The sequence below is a fragment of the Mirounga leonina genome, unplaced genomic scaffold (assembly GCF_011800145.1).
Source record: "Mirounga leonina isolate KUSES-001 unplaced genomic scaffold, KU_Mleo_1.0 Mir_53, whole genome shotgun sequence".
NCBI lineage: Eukaryota > Metazoa > Chordata > Mammalia > Carnivora > Phocidae > Mirounga > Mirounga leonina.
This window is the reverse complement of record NW_023270807.1, coordinates 19,929,322-19,951,021: the sequence shown is the minus strand read 5'-3', so window position 1 is coordinate 19,951,021 and position 21,700 is coordinate 19,929,322. Positions and strand designations below refer to the sequence as shown.

The 21,700-nt window shown below is 37.4% G+C and overlaps 1 protein-coding gene across 11 annotated transcripts in view; it reads right to left on the bottom strand.

Moving 5' to 3' along the window:
• MLIP (muscular LMNA interacting protein) overlaps positions 1–21,700 on the bottom strand; it is a 250,970-nt gene that overhangs the window by 23,296 nt on the left and 205,974 nt on the right. For 9 of the 11 annotated variants that reach the window (XM_034991716.1, XM_034991710.1, XM_034991709.1 and 6 more), the window contains one exon: positions 11,731–11,937. The exons of the other annotated variants lie outside the window; for them this stretch is intronic. In XM_034991716.1, coding sequence (XP_034847607.1) covers positions 11,731–11,937 — 207 coding nt within the window. The remainder of the gene's footprint in view (positions 1–11,730; positions 11,938–21,700) is intronic. 11 annotated transcript variants of the gene reach the window in all.

Sequence of the window (21,700 nt, the reverse complement as noted above, 5' to 3'; positions counted from 1 at the left end):
AGTGCACACCCAAAACTAATACAACACTGTATGCTAATCATACCAGAATTTAAAATATACATTTTAAAACATTAAATTTAAAAAGTAATAAAATAAAAATAAACTGGAATGTTTGCCGACTTTTTCCAAATATGAATTTCTTTCTTACAAAATGTCTGTGACCCCTCAACTCACACCCTGCTTTCTTCTCACAAATCCTGCTAACCCAGGGCCCCCAGGGATGCAAAGCTGTCTGGCAGTCTTACTTCTTGCTAACTTCAAATGGTAGTTCCCGGTCCCACTTGCTTCTTCAATACTCTGGCCTGCTTGCCTGCTTTCATTTGCTCCTGCTTGTCCTGTCCCTTTTCTTTCCCACCTGACAAGCTTCCTGCTGCTACTCCCTCTCACTGGAGTGGACAGCAGGCCCCCAAATAGCTTCTTTTCAGACCTTGGCTCAGACATCATGGCCTCATGAAGTCCTTCCTGATTCATCAGATACATCAGGACTTCTATAACTCATAACTACTCAGTTGTCTTCTACATGGCAGTTGCCACAATTATCATTAAGTAATGGATTTTTTTTGCATATTTAATTTCTGCTTTTCCAAAGTAGAGAAGAATATAGCTGGCCAAGGCCCCTTACATTTCCCTGTACCTGATTTCAGAGGAAGGCCAGCAGAGACACCTAAGGGATACTTAGTAAATCTTTGTGAAATAAATACATTTGTTAAATATATCAACTTCCGGGCTCCAGGGTTCCAAGACTTCATGTTGGAATAAAAAGTAGCAAAGTCTATGCTTCTTGTTACTGGTAGGGAATTGGGCCGTTAGTTAGACAAGGGTTTTGTAACCTTGAACCAAACTACTTAACTTGGTGTTCATTTTCTCATTTTGAAGCTATGTGCAATTGTAAACTGCTTATCTCAAAGGAGTGTTGCTTTATTCTTGAAATACATCTGTAAAAGAGTTTTCACATCTTTAGATCCAAATATTTACAGCTTACATTAGAAAAACAATTTTTTTAAATTTCAAAGCCCTCTCAGCCTTTGAACCAGTAGGTGAAGTTTAGAATACTTTATATTTTCCCTTCTCCAGCTAAATCACAATCTGCCATAACTTCTGTTGATTAATCTCTGTTAAAATATCAGAAGAAACCTCAAAAAGAAAAAAAATTCTCCTTTCAGATGAGCTAACCCACGTTGGAAACACGCCTATAATATTAAAAAGTTAATTCATTTATTGCATTTCTGTAGATTCAGAGAGTCGATTTTCTGAGTAGCCATGCAATGATACTACCAGTTAAGATATTCCCAATAATGGAAATAATACAAACTTTACAAATAGACTAAATTTGAAAATAAATAAGGAGGAGAACAAATGGAGAAAAACAAAGTGAGAAAAGCCAACCTTTATAGGGTGAGCTCTCCAAAAGCCTTAAAGGATGTATGCTCATGACCTAGGAATAGGCTAAAGCCAGTTTATGGTGGAAACCTTCCTACCTACTGATCCTGGATATACTTTCTTCTGTCTTCCTAGCTCATTCATATAGTACCTCACCACCAGGAAACCTCATCAGAGGTTCCAGAGTCCATTGCCAACCCCCAATACTCCATGATGTGAAAACAAAAGACAATAGAGCTCAAATCTCCCAGTGAGTTCACTATTACATTTAGGGGTTCCACCCTCCCCATTCCCTAAACTGTGTATTTCTCATTCATCATACATATGGCTAAAATGGTCCCCACACTATTCTAACAGACGTCTTGTCCTTGGCTTATTATAAGTGGAGTGACCCTTTACCTAGAAAACACAAATAATGGATGGAATTGGACTGAAAATATCTCCATTGTGCTCACTTTCCTCTCACTTTGTCATTGCAGACAAGTTATATTTCCTCTTTATTCTTAATCTATAATCTCAGGAGCAGCTGCTTGCAAAAGAGGCTCATAAAAACCCCTCAGTAAATACTCTGTTGACGTATTGTAAAGATAAGATACATTTCAAGTTAAATGTTTCAGCTTCCTTAGCAAAAACATAATTCTAATATAAAGGATTGGTATGTTCTAAAATCTCATTTTATGAAAAAGGCACTTTAATTTCTTAAAAAGTAAATCATAAGAAAGTACATGTTGGCAGCTTCGGTACTTTTTCAAAGAGAAATGACTTAATAATCGAAGTAGTGTACTGGAAAAAAAATGTACTTTCTGATTCAATAAGTCCATGAATGCTGGATATATAAACACTCAGACCAATTGTAAATGTTACAAGCACATGGGAATAATTTTAATTAAGAACTCAACCTAACATTTTATGACTTTTTTTTAATTAAGGGGAAAAAAAAACAAAAAACCTGTGACCTAAGATACTATATATACCATTTAATACTTGTGTTTCCCTTTACTTGAAAAAGTTTTATATGAGAAATCACCAAATATAATCAAGTACTTTTTAATGTCAGTATAATTTTTCTTTGTTAATTTATTTTTCATAATGAAGTTTATTTTCTTGCTAAATCATTACAGAATTTAAAAGACAAAAGAGGAAACATTTGCTACCAATGAGAAAGCTTTGAAGAGGTAAAAACTTTAAGATCTTATTTATTTAGGAGAGAGAGAGAGAGAGTGCACAAGTGGGCAGAGGGGCAGAGGGAAAGGGAGAAACAGACATTGGGCTGAGCAGGGAGCCTAAGCCTATGATGGGAGGTGGGGGGAAGGCTTGACCCCAGGAACTCAGGGCTGGATCCCAGGACCCTGGGATCATGACCTGAGCCAAAGGCAGATGCTCAACGGACTGAGCCACCCAGGGGCCCCGAGGAGGTAAAAACTTTTAAGATCATCCAGTCCAGTGAAGTTATGAGTTGAGGAGTTTTAAGTGAGTCTCAGGAATCTGCATTTTTCTAAAGCTCCCCATGTAATTCTCATGAAATGAGCCCAGTTTTGGTCCTAAAGTAAAAGTTTTAGAACCAAGTGCAATATCCTACTATTCCAGAGGAAAAATAAATCCACGGAAAAAGAGTGAAGTGTGTGTTAACAAAATCACTTCTGTAAATGAAATTATATGTACACAAAATAATAATGCAACATTTGGAAGAAAATATTCAAACAGATGAAAAAATAGTATAGTTGACTATGGGGAGAAAGGAAAGGGGAGTGAGAAATCAGAGGTAAAGCAAATACATATGTGAATAAATTTGAAAGCATGAAAGGAATGAATACGTTGTAATAAAAGGAACAAAGCCATTTCAGATGAGATTAAGGTTCTCCTAGTTATATCTATGGACTGCTTCTTCACTCCAGCACCAAAATTCTACAAACAGATAACATGCTGAAAAATATAGAAAACTGGGTACTTAAGTTGGAACATGAAAGTTTCACTCGATCTTGGTAAAAAGCCTATGATAGAGATTCTACTTTTTTTAACATTTTTTTTTTTTTTAATTTCCTTAAGTAATCTCTGCACCCAAGTGGGGCTTGAACTCAGGACCTGGTGATCAACAGCTTCATGCTCGACCCACTGAGCCAGCCAGGCACACCTAAAGATTCAATTTTTATTGCTATTTTATAAATAAGGAAACTAAAGCAAGAGTTTGGGTTACTTTTCTAAACATGGACATAAAAGAATTTATTCAACAAAATTAATTCAGCAATAGAGGCTGTGGATGAACCTTTGTTGCATTTCACTATGGGTAAAGCAACTATAAGTCTACTTCACTGATCAAACTGGACACTTTAATAAGGACAAGGGGCACGGAAATAATTGAAATCATATAATATTAAAATATGTATTACCAAGTGGTTTGTTAACATTGGTAGATCTATAAAATATTTGTTTTCAAAAAACTATTTTTAAAAGTAAATTTTTTTCCCCAAAACAGTGGAAAAACACATATGGATACACTTTTACAAAAATGTCCAGGACAGATCAGAACTCAGGTCGTCTTACACAGGGAATATACGTTTACCTCTCTCCATGAAAGTCCTACTAAAGTCTTGCCCTGACCTCTAGTCCTCCTGATCACAGCCTGGGATCTGCAAATGGGAGTGATCAGGGCTGGAGGGGTTCCAGGCAGGAAGAATGGAGGTGGGAGATAAATAATTAACTCTCTCCTGCTCGTGGGTGAAAGCTATTTTTCAAAGGTCTACTCCAGAGATAATACTTAAATTGAACATGTTAGAAAAAGCTAGGTAGCCCCAATGCTTGCGTAGAAAATATACAGTAGAATTTAATGGCAGCGGAGCCAATGGGAGGATTCCTATGTAAAGAAACCGGCCACACTTATCTCTTGGATGAGACAGGAGCAGACTAGAAATACAAGAACATGGTAAATGGCTGCAAACAAGGCACAAGGATAATGCATTTTAGAAACCGAAAGTGAAATAAAAATGGCACCGTCACAAATAAGGCCTCCGAATAATGTAATTTTTTGAAAACTGAAAGAGAAGATGTCCTCAGAATGGCTGTCAGTGTTCTCCTGGGGATTCAAAGCAGTCTCTCTGTCTATAAAGATGCTATTCTTACGCATACAACCTCACAAGCTTTCACTGTAAATAGAGCCTTCTGAGTAGGAAATCCCAGCCTTGCTCCTGCCAGCACATCAGAAGTCAGCCCCGTCTGTGAAGGCTTACTTCTCCCTCCTCTTGGCCCTATTCATAGGCCTGGTGTGGGTTTTCTTGTTTGTTGCTGGTGCAAATCAGGCGGAATAGAGACTCGGGGGAGAAAACAGTAGAGAGAACATCCGGTCCACCTGGCCTGTGGTTGTGCTAAATACAAGGTAGAAAATGTAGCTGGGATAAGAAAAGAGGAAAAAGTACAGAAAGCTGAATGCTTCAGTGGGAAAGTGAAAGTAAGCCAGAAGAACTGGAATTTGGGTTTGACTTAAAAAGACAGCTGTGCCTCAGAGATGATGGGAGTACGAGACAGAAGAAATGAGGCAGAGGATGCAGGAAAGAAAAAAAGGTTATGGAGGGAGATCAACTTTCACTTCTGCACGTTACATGCAGGTTTGTCTCCTTACCTGTGGCCAGGACAGTAAGTAGCTGAGACTCCTGTGGCAACATCTAAGTGGTGCTTAGGAAAAAGAATCTTTCCAAATGAACTGAATTCTCAAAAACAGAGGGTGGATCCACTAGTCTTTGACCTAGACACTGACAGGTATGTTGTGCATGGTACTTTATTAACTTTGAAGATAAACATTTCTATATGAATTACAAAATGGGGGGGGGAAATTGGTAAAATTGATGTGGGAAACAAAGGCAGAAGAAAAATTATTTAATTTCCTTACTACTTAGAGCCCATTGACAAGTCCTTGAAACAGGCAAAGTGACATTCCTCTAGGAACTCAGCTATCTCCATGTTAATGCTGTGCTAAGGGCAAAAGACAATCCTAGCCTGACCCCTAGAATCCTGAGAGTCTACTTTAACATGTAAAAATTCCTTTGGAAACTTCCTTTATCTCTACCCCACCAAAGATACATGTTGGCAATCATCCCCCAAGCATATGGCCCACTGATATACATCTGAAGGGTCTCATGACTAAAGTTTTATTAGACGGTAATAAATGACATTTTCCTAACAATAGCTAGCCCTCTCAAGGTCCTGGAAACCTTGCTTCCAAAAGTCCTTAGAGACTTACACTATCTCTAACCCCTTCCTGATTTGAAAGTATATAATGTACCACTCCTCATGACCCCAGTGCAGTTCTTTCTGCTTATGCATTCTGTCTCTGTGCTTTAAGAAAACCACTTTTTGGGCGCCTGGGTGGCTCAGTTGGTTAAGCGACTGCCTTCGGCTCAGGTCATGATCCTGGAGTCCCGGGATCGAGTCCCGCATCGGGCTCCCTGCTCGGCAGGGAGTCTGCTTCTCCCTCTCCCACTCCCCGTTTGTGTTCCCTCTCTCGCTGTGTCTTTCTCTGTCAAATAAATAAATAAAATCTTTAAAAAAAAAAAAAAAAAACACTTTTTGCACCAAAGGCATCTCAAGAATTCTTTCTTGGCCATCGGCTTCAAACCCTAACATCGTTCTTACATCAAAATGACTCCAGATGAGACACAATTTTAAAATCGTAACCCCCCACAATACACACACACACCCACACCCAGACTTGTAATTCCTCTGTACCCTTTATTGTTTCAGGCATTATACATGGCCCAGGGCATAATATGTCCAAAATAAAAAAAATTCTCCTGCGCTCTGCTAGCCCAAGTTTTGATTTGCAGGATCCTGAACCTCAAATTTAGATCATAAACATAGAAGTTGTGAATAGATATAATACAAATTACTGTCCTGCCTATGTCATCTCAGGCCTTGACATTTAACTACCAGCCTGTGAATTTCACAAGGCTCCTCTTTGCCTGAGGGCTCTTTCTGGGGATGAAAGTTCCTCTCCCCCAAGCACAGCCCTCAAATAAAGGCTAGCAGGATTCCCCGCGCCCCACCTCAAATTGCCTAACTCTGACTTGTCCGCATTGACTCCTAGAATTCCCCAGTAAACTCAAGCTCTAATTTCCCACCTGGTGACTTGCCCTTTATTAGATACCTTCTCCAGTTCCCCACTTCCTTCACTGGTGTTTTCTGGAACCACCTCCCAAATTAACTACTTGTATATGAATCCTCTTCTCAGCGAAACCAAAACAAAGGTACAATTGATTCCCCTTATTTACAGTAGTTATGTTCTATAAAGTCACTGCAAACATGGAGTTAGCAAGTCCTGAACCATTGCTCCGAGATGAAATATAAGATTAAGTTCCTGCGAGTCCGATTACTTTTTCATCAATTAATCACAGTCTTGTTAGATGTGTCTTTCTGTTTAAAGACACCTTATTTAATATATATCATTGGTTCATTAACATTGAAGCTACCGGCCAACAGCCCTGTAACTCATGCCAAAAGGAAGCTTACCTGACATGTATATTTTCTCTGTGAGGCACATTGTAGCCCTCTTGTGTTTAGAGCACCAGACAGAACTTCAGCACTATGCCTGAGAGGCCATTTTGAATAGTGAAACCCCCAAGATAAAACACAAATACACAAAACATGTGGTACTAATGGACCATGACAAGAATGATTGCTTACAGCATGAGAGTTCAAACAAGAAGGCAGAACATCACCTTGTTCACCTCAGCTGGGAACACATGCACAGGCCAATCACATTTCACTGTTTCTCACATGTCCGCAAATGACCACAAAAGGGCAGTGAGTATTGATTTCAGGGTTACAAATACATTTTAGTGGGTAGGCAAATTCATAAGGATGGACTCCTAGAGTTTTCTACAAATAGGGGGGCAGGAAAAGAAGCGTGGTGAAGGATATGTAGAGGATCTAAGTTGATGGTTTTGAGAGGGCCTCACAAAAATTGATCTGCTCCCAGCATGGAGGTAACTGTGTTTCCCCATAGAGGCTTGAGGGGCTCAGAAGTAGCTAACCTAGAGTCAATCAGGGCATGCCATGCAGAGGAAGAAAGAAGGATGCAGCAGGGTATTATAGGACTGATGGTCATATACCAGATAGGACTGAGGATACCCTGGTGGATACCAGAGCCCACATATGGCAAAGAAAGATCAGATGTCTACTGCCTCCCCATCCCTACCCCCCTATGCTGCTATGCTGAAGCATTCCACGAGCTCACTGGAAACTGCATGCAACCCCAGAAAAAAGGGAGATTCTCAACTGACTGAAACTGGATTCAGTGTACTGATAAATCCATAAATTGACTCTATTTCATTTCTACTTAAGATGGAAATAATCTCAAATATTCAAGCATTTTGGGCTCCTAGTGAATAGCCTGGGTCATTTTAGGATTTGGTCATCATGAACACATATTTATTGCTATGCTTACAATGTGAAAAATATCATATTAAACACGTCACACCCTACATGGACACTAGGATAATCACAACAAACACATACAAGATGACCTGTAATATGTATGAGATACCTCGGCACAGGAGAAAAACATCACTTTGAATGTTGATGAGTGGGAAAACTTCACAGAGGAGCAGGGATAATTTGACTAGGTCATAAAGGATGAGAATGGTTTGCTTTGCATAAGGAAGGTGGAAAGAAGGAAGGTATTTTATATGAGGAGAATGCATGAGCAAGTTAAACAGTAAAAAATTCCCCAGGCATGCCTGGAGGAAAATAAGTCGTTTGGTTTAAGTAAAGTAGAATAATAATAAAGAATAGTGAGAGATAACAACATGACAGGCATAACAAAGGAAGAATCCACTCAATTTGATGAATGACTAGCTATGAGGACAAAGCAGAAAAAGCATAATTGCTGAATCAAGTTTGAGTTTGAGGGCTGAGAACTGTGGTATTAATGACAGAAGTAGGAAAGCCAGAACAGAACTAGTTGGAGGCAAAATGAATGACGAGTTTGAGGTGACAATATGATATCCTAGGGGAACTGACAAGTGAGCAGCTAAAGATATAAAACTAGATCTCAGAGGAGAAACAGAATTGGAAATGTGGATTTGAGAATTATCAGTACTAAGGTAATCACAAAAGTCTGTGAGTGGGTGAGTATCTGACGGGAGGCCATTAGAGAGAAGAGGAAGAAGTGTCCAGAAAGAAAACAAAGAAGGAGCAGTCAGGGAGTCGGAAAGTACATATGATCCCAAGAGCAAGGTGAGGAGGAGATTCAAGAATGCATGATCAACTGTGTCAGTTGTTGCAAGGGATAAAAGAGACGGAGGACTGAGGAAATTCAGCTGAGTTTGCTGACAACCGGTTTACCTTGAGAGAGCAATCTTAATAGAGTGGTTGAGGCAAAAAGACAGAATGCTCTCAAGAATGGGTTAAAGCATGAGTTTATGGAGGGAGAATGGAGATAATGGCTATTGATCACTTTGAGAGAGACAAAGTCTTGAAATTACTAGGCTTGCAGCACTATCAAGGGAAAGGATAGAGACGAGTTCATTCCGTCTTTTTTTTTTTTTTTTTTTTGAGGTTTCTGCAAAGAGGAGGGGTCCAACACAAAAAGGACAAGTGATTCAAAAGAATGCTGGGAATGGCACTCCAGAAAGACTTATTAATAATAAGATCTAACTCTTATATGGTTCCTGTAATGTTCCAGGCACTGTCCTACCTGCTTTTTACATATTACTACATCCTAATCTCGTAATACTCTAGTAGGGTGGGTACTATTGTCATCCTCCTTTTACAGGTGAATAAATGGAGGCATGCAGAGCCTAAATGACTTACCCAAAATCACCACCTGGAAGGAGTGGGGTCAAGAAATGAACTTAGACTGACTGTCTAGAGACATCATGCTTTTAACCATAGGGCTATATTACTTTGAAGGATTAAAGAAAGAAGTAACAGTAATAACTCCCTTCGTGAGACCTGAAGAAAAAAAGGATCTCCTGATTTATTACAAGATGGAAAGGAAAGTACCTGAGCATCATCACATATGATATGACATCATATGATAGAGCTCTATCTTGAAAGTAAGAGAAGAGGGTAGGGATTAAGGTAAAGGTACAGGACACACAGAGTCTGATGAAGATTTAGAAGACAAGAACACACACTACAGATTCAACAGAAGAATAATAAAACCTGTTAAACATCTTCTATAGCCCCAGTTAATGAGGGACCATCAAAGATAGTTAAGTCAAGTTCAGTGTGGTTCTCTAGGGGGAATTATAGGAAGATTTGAATTTGGAGATGAGCCTAGTAGGTAAAGCTATAAACCATGTCTGGCAATGACGTTAGGGTATTGGAGAGAAGTTAATTTAGATGGCAGATTATGTTTTACAATTTCAGACAAGAAACTATTTCAAATAAAAAAAGACAAGTCTTGAAACCCGATATGCTACCAGCCCTATATTTATAACCCAAGGTTTGTAGACATAGATATCAAATTGGGTAATCTGTATATTTTAATGCGAGCAGTTTAAGTACAAGACTATTGAGTGTTCTGAATCTTCCATTAAGAAATATTATCTTACATTACTATTATTATTATTTCTGATATGAATGTTTCTTTATTCAGTATCAATAAATCTCAGACTCTGAAAGACAAAATATATTATGAAGATTGTGTAAACTGAAAATAGTTGTCCAACCTCAAATCACTTTTATATATTGTTCTTCATAACCTGACCAAGTACAGATTAAAATATGGATGAAATACTGACTCTATCCTTGAACCTCTGTGAATGCTGAATGGTTCTAGAAAGTACCACCAAAATTTCAAAAACTAAGCTACTTAATGTAATTGATATTTATAAAACAATTATAATCCTCTCATAGATGACAATTTATAAGAATATGGTTATGTTATTCTCAGAATCACTAACTTTATTTAATAGCTAAATGGATTTCATATATGTTGGCAAGGATTAAATCAGGAAGAATTTCAAATAACATAAAATCATTTAAAATGTTATACTTTCCCTGAAATGCTTCTTTTTTCTAATCCAAGAGTAAGAAACAAAAGTCATAAGACTGTCATCCTGAACTTTGCCCAGAAACATTCTGTTTACAGAAAATGGATATTTTAAAGGTTTAATTCAGGTTGATCAGTCATGATAGATGCTATTAAATATGAAAAATAAAATATTCTTCACATAATAATGTTCATTTTTTAGACGACTGTCTTTAGACTGAGTTTATGAGCATTTCCTCAAAAAAACATTTCAGGGCCCAAGGGATATTGTACAACCACATTCTAGAACATTTTGATTCTGGCCTTTACCGGTTTCCAAGTACAAAGGTGTATTCCATTAGATATAGAGAACTGGCAAAATAAATGTTTTTAAACTAGATTTTGAGTTAAAAAAATTAATTGCAGGTTGAGTTTAACTAATCAATTCTTTTGTGAAATTTTCAGAATCTGAGAGTCTGTAATAGCTAGGATGACCTTATGGTAATGCTCAGAAGAACAAAGGGCACTTGTAAGCCTTATGTGGTATTATTAACTGCCTGCTTCTAATAGAACATTTATGATTGCATTCCAAAGCCAACTTTACTTTTTTCACTTAAAAATATATATTTAATATATAAATATATATAATTTATATAAATATTAAAATATTTAAATAATTATATATAAATTATATCATAAATGTAAAAATATAATAAAAATATTAATATATTAAAGTATTTAATATATAAGATATATATATAATATTATGTTTTCTTTAGGGTAATTAACACCTCATTTTACATATCCCATCACTATATATTATGAGGCAAATAGACACATTTTAAAATAAAATGTTAATAGCATAAGGTATAAACTTGTTGAATCACTATGTTGTACACCTGAAGCTAATGCAACATTGTGCCAACAATACTAAAATAAAAAATAAAATAAAATGAGATGTTAATACTATTTTACAGATATTTGTAGAAATTCTAAGGATTTCTTTGCTCGTTGACTGCAACAGTAAGTGCCTCCTCATTAAGGCACTATAATTTAGAGAAGCTTTTTAAAGAACATTGAACTGAGACTCAAAGATAAATTAATAATGCTATCTTGTAAGGTTTCGGAAAATTTCTTGGGATTTCCACCTTGGGGTTAGAACATTAAACAATGAGGAATGAAAATCAGGAAATGACTTTGAAAGCAAAAATAAATATTGAATAACTTCTCAAGGTTAATTACTATCTTTTTGTAAGGTCATGGGCTTTAACACAAATATTTAAGATTCTTAATATATATGTTTCCTCTATGCTCAAGTTTTAAAAGTTAAGCATAAAGAAGCTTCCCAGCAAAGAACAATTCCCACCTCAGCAGGGAATTCTCACCTTATTATATGTGTTGCCACTAAACAGGGTATGAGAATTCCCCTGTTCATCACTCAGTGAGAAGGAGGACAAATGACTGAAGGGTCCTGGGGTAAGACAGTCAGCATGTGAGAGGGTCTGTGGAGGCAGCAGGGACTGAGCAGGAGGATAGAGTCTAGGCTGATATAAAGGATGGAGAGAAACAGGCTTGGGAGGAACTGTCACATCCTGGGGAGAAGAAAGGTATAAAGAGCATGTTAGTGGACGAAAGTCAAGCTCACTTGGAATTAAGTCTAAATATGATAGACGTTACGTTAGAATCTCTTACTAGTAAGAAGGAAACCTCTGCTCATACTTGGGCCCCTCGCAAGACACCTGCTTTCATGGTGTATTGTTTGTCTCTTTCAATAATTCCTGTCAGTCTCCCTCCTCCAGCCTTTTCTGCAGAATGAAACAAGCACCTGCAGGGTCTCCTGAAGGGTGTCAAGGTTGTTATTTTTGAAAGTATTGAGAGGAGAAATGTTTGAGGAAGGTGAGCGCTCATCCCAAAGGTGATAGGATGAGATTAGAAAGGTCTTCGTTGAAGAGGACAGTGACAGCAAAAGTTGATTTTAGAGTGCATGCGATTCAGTGTGGAAGAAATGGGGGATACAGGGGAAGCTGTTGTAGAGGATATCAATGTGCAAGCAATGGGGCCAAAGCGTTGGCTTAATTCATGGCACGGTAAGTTGTCAAGTTGGGCTGAGTATGCGCAAGGGATCAGGGAGAGGTGAGTCCGGAGAGAACGTATGAGGTCTTCATTTCCAGGCAGTGTGCGGCTTTGGAGAGAAACTGGAAAGAGCGCACAGATGAGTTGCAGTGTAGAGAGGAGAGGAAATGAAGCCTTCCCTAGGAGGGGTATTTAACCTGGAAAGTGGATGAATGCCAAAGACTTTGAGGAAGTAGGACCCACAGGATGAGGCCAGGAATGGGGGTAAGAAAGCCACATCAATGGGAAATCTTGAGCCTACAAAAAAAAGGCTGCAAAAAGGTCCTGTATATGTATATATCTATGAAAGACAGGGCCACTTTTTTGCAGATATATCACCTCTTATATTTCTAAAGTTTTTAATGTAAGGAAATAAATCAATAGTGATTATCCTATAGTAAAACCCTTCAGGACATGAATCTTATAAAATGAAACCTGCTTTATTCAGCTCTGTGGCCTCAGAGTCAAGTACGATGCATAATATGGTAGATGCTTAATGCATTAATGACTGAAATTTCAGAGGAATATAATATTTTTTGTGAGTTCAAAACTGTATTCTATCATTTTTTCGCTCCATAAGCAATGAATTAATATATTTGGTTTTGTGTGAAATGGAAATTTAGCACAAAATAATATACATTGTTCAAAATTATATTTAGCAAGCAAGTAAATTCAACTTTAAAACTGACACTTAATATTTTTAATGTAAATTTAATTCATTTTGCCAATACCACGTACTTTTCAACCACTGATTGGCTTCCTAAAGTGTACGTTGAATGTGTTTGCTGTATCAGTAGATGTTTTTCTTTTCTTTTTTTTTAAGCATTAGATTCAAAACTAACTTTAAAAAAACTCAGAAAATTTAAGTAGATTAGAAAATTATAATTCTAGATCTTTTAAGTTTGTAGAAATGAGAGATTATAAGCCTCTGTACTTTGAAATGGTAACTAGTTTATTGTTTGTGCTGCAATTGTTTATTTTACATATCAAACAAATACAAATAATTTTACACATACACACGACAAGCACACATTATTATTAAAAAAAAGATAACATCCTATTTGCAACATTCTGCATCTTATTTGTTTGTGTTCCCCCCCACCCCCTACTTAACAACAGCTTTGGCATATTTCTATGTCAGTACATGAATGCTTTGGATTTCCTACCAAGACACATTACTGAGTTACCCCACAGATGTAATAGTCATCCAGTTAATTCTCTTGGAAGCTCCAGGTATATCACCCAAAATATCAAATACTTAGTGGTATGATAAATTTACCTCCTCTTTGCCAGTTTTCATATTTTTAATTCCCTTCTTTTGTCTAATTCCATTGGTCCCTACCACTAATATCATTAAATAACAGTCACATTATTGTGCACCTTGGAGGGAACACTTTTAGTATTTGCCCGTTAAAGATAGCTTTTAGATTGAAATATATTCTAATTTTGTTTTATTTCTCAATCAATGATTTCATTATTTTATCAACAACTCATTACATTTCTTAATCAGTGTGGAACGTGGTTAATCTGAAAACTGAGTAGCAAACACAAAGACTAGCTGTGTAAGAAAAAGGCAGCATTGTAATTGACAGTTGACAGTGCTTAGGAAAAGGTGAGAGGAAAAGGTGAGCAGAACAGGCCCTGGTTAATGTTTTGGCTTCAGCTTTTCTGGGAGGGTTCAAGAACCCATTGTGAGTATGTCAGAAGCCAAGACTGTAGTAATCCAGGGGCAACAGAGGGTTCCCTAGATGGGGAATCCGGCAGGGCTAAGGCCTAACCAATCAGACAGAAAATGTTTCATATTTCTACACTCTCTGTAGCCAAACTCCATATCTCAGGAGTTGGTCAAGCCTGGACACTCGGCAAGGAGGGGAGAGCAGAATCATATCAGCACTTGGACAGGCCATAGAGAGCTAAGAATTCTGGCCAGGATCACTTTGGTTGATAATATGGTACAAAGGTGAAAGAATTCTTGGTGGTGACAGCCTTTATATGTCACCTGAGGCACCTGTTCTGATCTGTGCTAGTTGTCTTCTATGCTTTGTATAAGTTGTTAGGCTGTGATTCTCTTTACCATCATCTTGGAAATTTTCTTTGCCTATCTCTTATGTTCGATCTCCTGTTTCCACTATGCCATGTCTTACTTGGTTTCCTCTCATATTTACCGGTCCCTAAAGGAGTTTCCTGGGGGGTGGGGGGAAAATGGAGTATTAGAAGAAAATTTTTGACTTTTGCAAGTTGACAATTTTGTTTTGCCCTTACATTTAATTTTTCCAGTTTTCTTTTGTCAATTCTTACAAATTAATTTCCCTTGCTTTCCTTATGCACAGGATTTTATTATTCTTAAATTTTCCAAGTCAAATATTTAATTCATTTGTTTTTATTCTCATATTTATCCATTAACCATAGAGTCATGAGTTTTCTTCCAGGGACTATTTTGACTGTATTTCATAAGTTCTAATAGACAATAGTTCCATTACCTTTTTTTTTTCTTCCAGGTAGAAATTTTATTTTGAATTTCCTCTTTAATAAAAAATTTGTTGAAAAGCACATTTCTCAATATACATGTGGCAAGGAAAGCCAAATAGTCATAATGCATCTGGAAGTTTGTTACTTTTTAAAATACTTTGCCAGAAAATAACTTGAGAACCTCCAAATGATTCAAAAGATATTCTTGGTCCTTCTCTATCTCATTATTATAAAGATACACACACAAACACACACACACACACACATCTTTCTTTATGTTTCTATTACTATATACAGGAATCTTGATGATATATAAATGTAATCTATATAACAGGCCCTCTCTATAGACAGTGTGTGTGCATGTGCATCTACATCTTGTCGTCAAAGTTTATCTATGGATATTGATGTAACTTCAACCTCACACCCACAATTATTTTATATATCCTACTGCTGATTATACCTTTACAATTTTCTCATAGAACTGTAATTTTATTACAAAGAAGTCACTTACTTTAAAGAATACATTTTCTCTGACTTATTTCTCTTTTAAGTCCCCAAAATGTCACTTGTATATTTCATGTGTAGAACACAAATTCCATACACTGAGACTATTTTAAATCTGTATTTTGATCTAACTGTATAATAAAACTGCAATAGAGTATAATTTGCTCACTACTTCCAGGGTGCCTGGGTGGCTCAGTCATTAAGCGTCTGCCTTTGGCTCAGGTCATGATCCCGGAGTCCTGGGATCCAGCCCCACATCCGGCTCCATGCTCCGCCGGGAGCCTGCTTCTCCCTCTCCCACTCCCCCTGCTTGTGTTCCCTTTCTTGTTGTGTCTCTGTCTGTCAAGTAAATAAAAAAAATTTTTTTTTTTAAATTTACTCACTACTTCCTGTTTTAAATATTCAGGAATGTTTTTAATGCACTTTGTAATGGTATCTGATACAAAGGAATGAATTTCAGTCATCATTCTATTGTTTTCTTTTTTTTTTTTAAGATTTTATTTGTTTATTTGGCAGAGAGAGACACAGTGAGAGAGGGAACACAAGCAGGGGGAGTGTGAGAGGGAGAAGTAGGCTTCCCGCTGAGCAGGGAGCCGGATGTGGGGCTCAATCCCAGGACTCTGGGATCATGACCTAAGCTGACAGCAGACGCTTAATGACTGAGCCACCCAGGCGCCCCCATTCTATTGTTTTCTATGTATTACTTTACAATGTTTTCTGCAACAGGAAGAATATATATGTTTCCAATTAAATTGGGTTTTTAATTTTTCCTTTATGAATATTCCTCAGAAAAGACATTGATCATTGACTTCAGCAAAATGTTAAACATTATAATAGTGAGTACCTCATGTCTTTAAACATTCCTGAAGTTGCCCAGCATCACCAGGTCCTGGATGCCTACTTTGTAAATATCTTATGATGCCATAATACAATTACTAGTTAAAACTCAAGGCAAAACTATAAATATAGGGCTAGGTATATTAATATGAATAATGAATTAACAATATGCCTATTAACAAGCTTTTACTAGATATAGGTATGACATCATCACTGCCATTTCTTGTTATTTATTCCTATATTAGTAGTGGTATAGTCAATCCAGATTATTTTGCAGGAGATTTTTTTAAAACAAAATCACTCGTTCATTTTATGTGGATTACTTTAATTAAAAATAGTTAATGTGATAAATCATATGTCCGACTAGGCACATGAACTTCGATTAAAGATAAAAGGTTTAAGGAATAGCCAGCTGAGGGCTCTCTGTTCACTGCACCAAACTGGAGAGCTGACACGTTACCAGGAAATCTCACTTAAAATATATATGAGTTGTAACTGTCTAGCACTCGGACTTACAAAGGACACCGATGTAAATCCATATAAATCAGCAAAGCTTAAAGTATTTCTTATAATTTTAAGTCAGGAGGTGGCCAACTTTTCCTGTGAGGGTCCACTTAGGATATATAGTAGGCTTTGCAAACCAGATGTTCTGTCGCAATTACCATGGTAGCATGAAAACAGCCTCAGATGATACATAATGAATAGGTATGGTTGAGTGCCAATAAAATATTATTTATAGGAACAGGTGGTGGACCAGATCTGGCCCACAGGTAATAGTGTGTGGGAACCCTATTTTATATTAAAAAAAAAAAACATTAATAAAATCTTTATCATGTCTGACCTGCACCCCACCACCACCCCAATGAATTATCTTGAGGTAGATAGATACTGCTTTGGAGATCACTATTCTAAATGATTCCTGGAAATGAACATCATCTACCCTGCTTCTGCATCCAATAGATGAATCTTCTAATGTTCTAGTTTTTGAGGGAAGGACAGGGATCATAAAATTGTCTCATACATGTTTCTATCAGTGAGATATGTTACCACAATTGTTTCTAAATAAAATGCTTTAAACTGCTTTTCACTTACTTGAGAATTGTCTTTTTTTTTTTTTAAGATTTTTTATTTATTTATTTGACAGAGAGAGAAACAGCTAGAGAGGGAACAGAAGCAGGGGGAGTGGGAGAGGGAGAAGCAGGCTTCCCGCCGAGCAGGGAGCCCGATGCGGGGCTCGATCCCAGGACCCTGGGATCATGACCTGAGCCAAAGGCAGACGCTTAACGACTGAGCCACCCAGGCGCCCCTAGAGAATTGTCTTTTTTAATATAAAAATACTTAGGACAAATTTTTCAAAATAAAATAAGCTTTACTTAGGAGCTTGATTTTTAAGAAGGAATTATTTTAGTTGATTATAATATCATATCCTGAAAAACTTAAAGAACACAAGAATTTATGAAGCAAATAACACCTTTGTTCATTAGAGAAAATTTTGCAGCCAATATGCACTGAATAAATTAATTTAGCTCTGTTTATTAAGAAAGCTGGAGATGCTGCAGAATTAAGTATTGACAGTGACATCAGAAAATTAATGCGATAGCCATATCGGCTGCATTCTCCACCAGAGAAAAAAAAGGCTCCTTTCTGCTCAGCCATCAAGTCAAACTATTTAACTTCAAAAGCTGTTTTCACTGCAACACCAAAGGGCATTTTAAGGCACTATGGGCTCTTTTCATTAAAGCCTGCACATCTAAGACTCTTTTATTCCATCCTGGCATTTTAAAGTGACCCCCTTTCCCGTGGTTTAGAAGTAAAGGGTGAAAATCCACTTTCTCTTCGCTCCCGCTGTTCCCCTTCATACCACGTAGAGATTTGTGCCTTTGGAAACTCACAGCATCACCAGGTGAAATTACTGGAGCCTTTAACCCCATCCTTTCTCTCTTCTTCTACCTCTTTGGTAGAACAACACATACTCTCAAATGCAGCATTTATTTTCAGCTTCCTTTCCTGCCTGGAGCTTATCACAATTTAAAATCAGAATGATAGCATTTGTGCTACAGTTTCAAGTTGAAAACAATGCCCTGTTCCTGAAGTCAAGAACAGTTACAAGGTACATCACACCCAGTGACTCCTTCAGCCAAAGGCATATCAACATTTTACAGATACCTTCACAGAAACCCCAAATTACCAAGAAGAGATGGTAATCATCTACATTCCACCAAGATCAAGCCAAGATAAAGTAGATCTCTTAATTTTGAACATATGGCATAACTTCTTGTTTATCAGCCCTAATTCTGAAGAATCCATATGCATTTTAAAAACAGACATACTTAAAGCCACACTTACCTATTTCAAATCCTTCTTTGAACCAAAAAATGCAAACACGTGAAGTATGAAAAGAGATAGCATATGCTTAGCTTTTTCAAATCCCCTTCACCCCAAAAGGCTTTTAAATGATTCAAATACAATTTGCAAGATAGGCTCTGGAATAGTTAGGGCTTAGCGTTTGTGGTTGTCTAACAGCAAACCTCACAGAGCTGATGCCACTGGGAAGATACTGTGATGGCAACGTGCTCAAGGGAGAAGAAAGAGAAAATATGTCATAATCAATCACAGTGGGCACTAGAGGGTTAAAATGCTGAGTTTTATGTTTTTCTATACACATAGTTTAATTCTTGTCTTAGGTTGACACCAGACATCTATGTGGTAGAGGGGAGCAACTTGTATTGAAGAAATCAAAAAGCAATATAGAAAAGAGACTTCTGTGATTTCTCGTAACAGTGGGGGAGGAGAACATATTTGGTGACCCTTTAGCAAGGGGTCAAACCTTTCCTTCCAAAATTATAGTGATTTTAAAGGAAATGATAACAATAAACATTTCAAATGTGTGTTCCCTTTCAAGTGTCCAAAGCCCTTTTGCAGTGACTGTTTTGTGTAATCATGAATGGGTATCAGTATGGGTACTATTAGAAATGGGATGAGTAGCCCCATTTTTTTTCTAGGGTGAAATTGAAGTTCAGAGTTCCTAGGCTTACACAGAATCTATGTTCTTTCTATTGCATTCTATCATATGGTTTCTCTCCTTTGCAGGAAGCAGAAGAATCAAAGACTCCAGTAACCAGCAGTCACAGTAAGTCCCTTAAAGGATCAGAGGACCAGGGGCCATTGTGTGTGTAGCCTGAGTGTGTAGTGGACAGTTTCACATGAGGAACTACAGAAGTTTACAGAGAAGGTTAAGATTAACAGAAAGAGACCAAGGTCCAAAATATGTAGAATCCACTAGAACCTAAGCTTTATGAGGGCAGGAATACTGTCTGCTCGATTTCCCGTACAGTCACCCATATATGTTCCAGAGCCTGGCACAAATGTTAAAGGGTTGAATGCTGGGAGTAGAGAGAAAGGAGTGAGCATGGAGGGAAGCAGCAACACCATTCATCATGAACATCAGGAAACCATAGAACTGCAGGGACCACATACCAGGGAATAGGGACTAATTGTTATGATTTTGACCTACACAGTAGATTACAAGACTTTCCATCTCTCCAAACATTATGACCTGAGCCACACTTGCTCCTTTTCTTCCTTTTTTGAATCATCTAAGGATGAGGAATATCATCCAATAATATTTAAATATTTAATAATAACATTTATTATTATATTCCAATAGTATTTAAAAACATAAACACAGAATTTCAGGGTAAGAGGGCACCATCAGAAGTATTTTGTACAATTCTCTCATTTTGCAGAAATGTAATAAGGCCCAGGATCAGGAATGACTTCATCCAACAGCATGCATTTTTCATACAGACTGCCTAATGTTCAAAAATTTCTCTTTAAAAAAAAAAAATTATTTTTTAGTTGATTCTCCTGAAACCTAACAATTGGGGAAATACAAGAATGAGGGCAAAATGTATAGGAAGATGGGGAAGCCATAACTTTCCTGAATTACCTGGTGCCAATGAAAATGCATGCCCTTTAACAAACAAGGGTATGCTAGAGGCTACATGGTATGTGGGAAATCCCATAAATCGGGGCTTATTTATCTCCTTCGTATAAATCAAATACGGAAAAGTTCATAGTTAAGGCACAAAAAGAAGATACCTAGTCACTGTCGGTTGAACTAAAATGTCTTGGCAGGGGTAGCATTGAGCTTCATTAGTCATAGTATTCTTGGAGCTGGAAGTGAGCCAAGAAATGGTCTAGTCCAGGATTTCTCAACTCCAGCACTACTGACATTTCAGGCTGGATAATTCTGCATTGTGCGAGACTGTCCTGTACTTTGTAGGATGTTGAGTAGCATTCCTGGCCTCTCCACACTAGAAGCCAGTGGCATCCCCAGTTACGACAACCAGTAATGTTCGTGCCAACATCACCCCAGTTGAGAACCGCTGGACTAGCCCAATTCTCTCACTTCACGGATGACGTTCACAATTCACAAACGCACAGCATAGAGCTGGTTAATCACACTTTCGTGACTATGATCCAGACTTGAGGGCTCTTTCCGCAAAACCAAGCCACTCTAGTTTTCCTTTGGTTCAATTATACCTCAGAATGAATGAGCTTATCAGATCCTGCCTGGATAAGGGTTCTAAAATTGGGAGGTGAGCTAGCCTGACCTTACAATATCCTGCAAAAGGCCAGTGCTTCCACCAAATGCAATTCAGGAGAGCCTAACATTTCCTGGAAATGGATTAGCCAAAGATTGAAAAAAAACACCTCTATTTTTCTGAACTTACCCAATGGAATAAATATCATACAGGCTTGCTTTATTTGAACAGGTAAAATATGTTAAGCCTCTCAACTCTACCAGATAAAGGTAAGTGACAATCCAGTCCCTGGTGAGTTGTGTATTTCCATGCCAAATGCAATTTTCTATTTTCAAGGAAAATAGGAAGGAAAAGCAAAGGTAAAAAAAAAAAAAAAAAAAAAAAATGTTAAACACCTAAAGGTCCATAAGACAAATTGATATTTGGAGGGTCTGGCTGCAAGAGATTAAATTTCTCTTAGGATGTCTGTATTTGGAGATTAGAACATTAGTTTGAAAAAGTCTAAAAACCTGCCAGCTCTCCTAAGGAATCACCAATTTTGAATTTACAGATTTACAGAGCTTCCATTCCATGCAGCCTTCGAAATAAAGAGAACTACATTTGTACACTTGTGTAATGTATTCCATACATTTTATTTTTCGCATATATTTACTGTAATGACCTGCTTCACCAGCTTGAGTTGAGTTTTCCATGTGCTGGACTTCTCAGGCTGTCTTTGGCTCTTTAATGCAATTCAAAACCAGTTTATTTGCCAGCTTTATCTCTCTGCTTCATTCTCTCCTATGCATTCTTTTGGTTGCTCCTATCATTTGGATTTGTTGTTTTCTTTGCCTAAATTACCTTTTTTTTTTTATCTTAGATCACAGAAAAGAGGTTTCCAACTCTC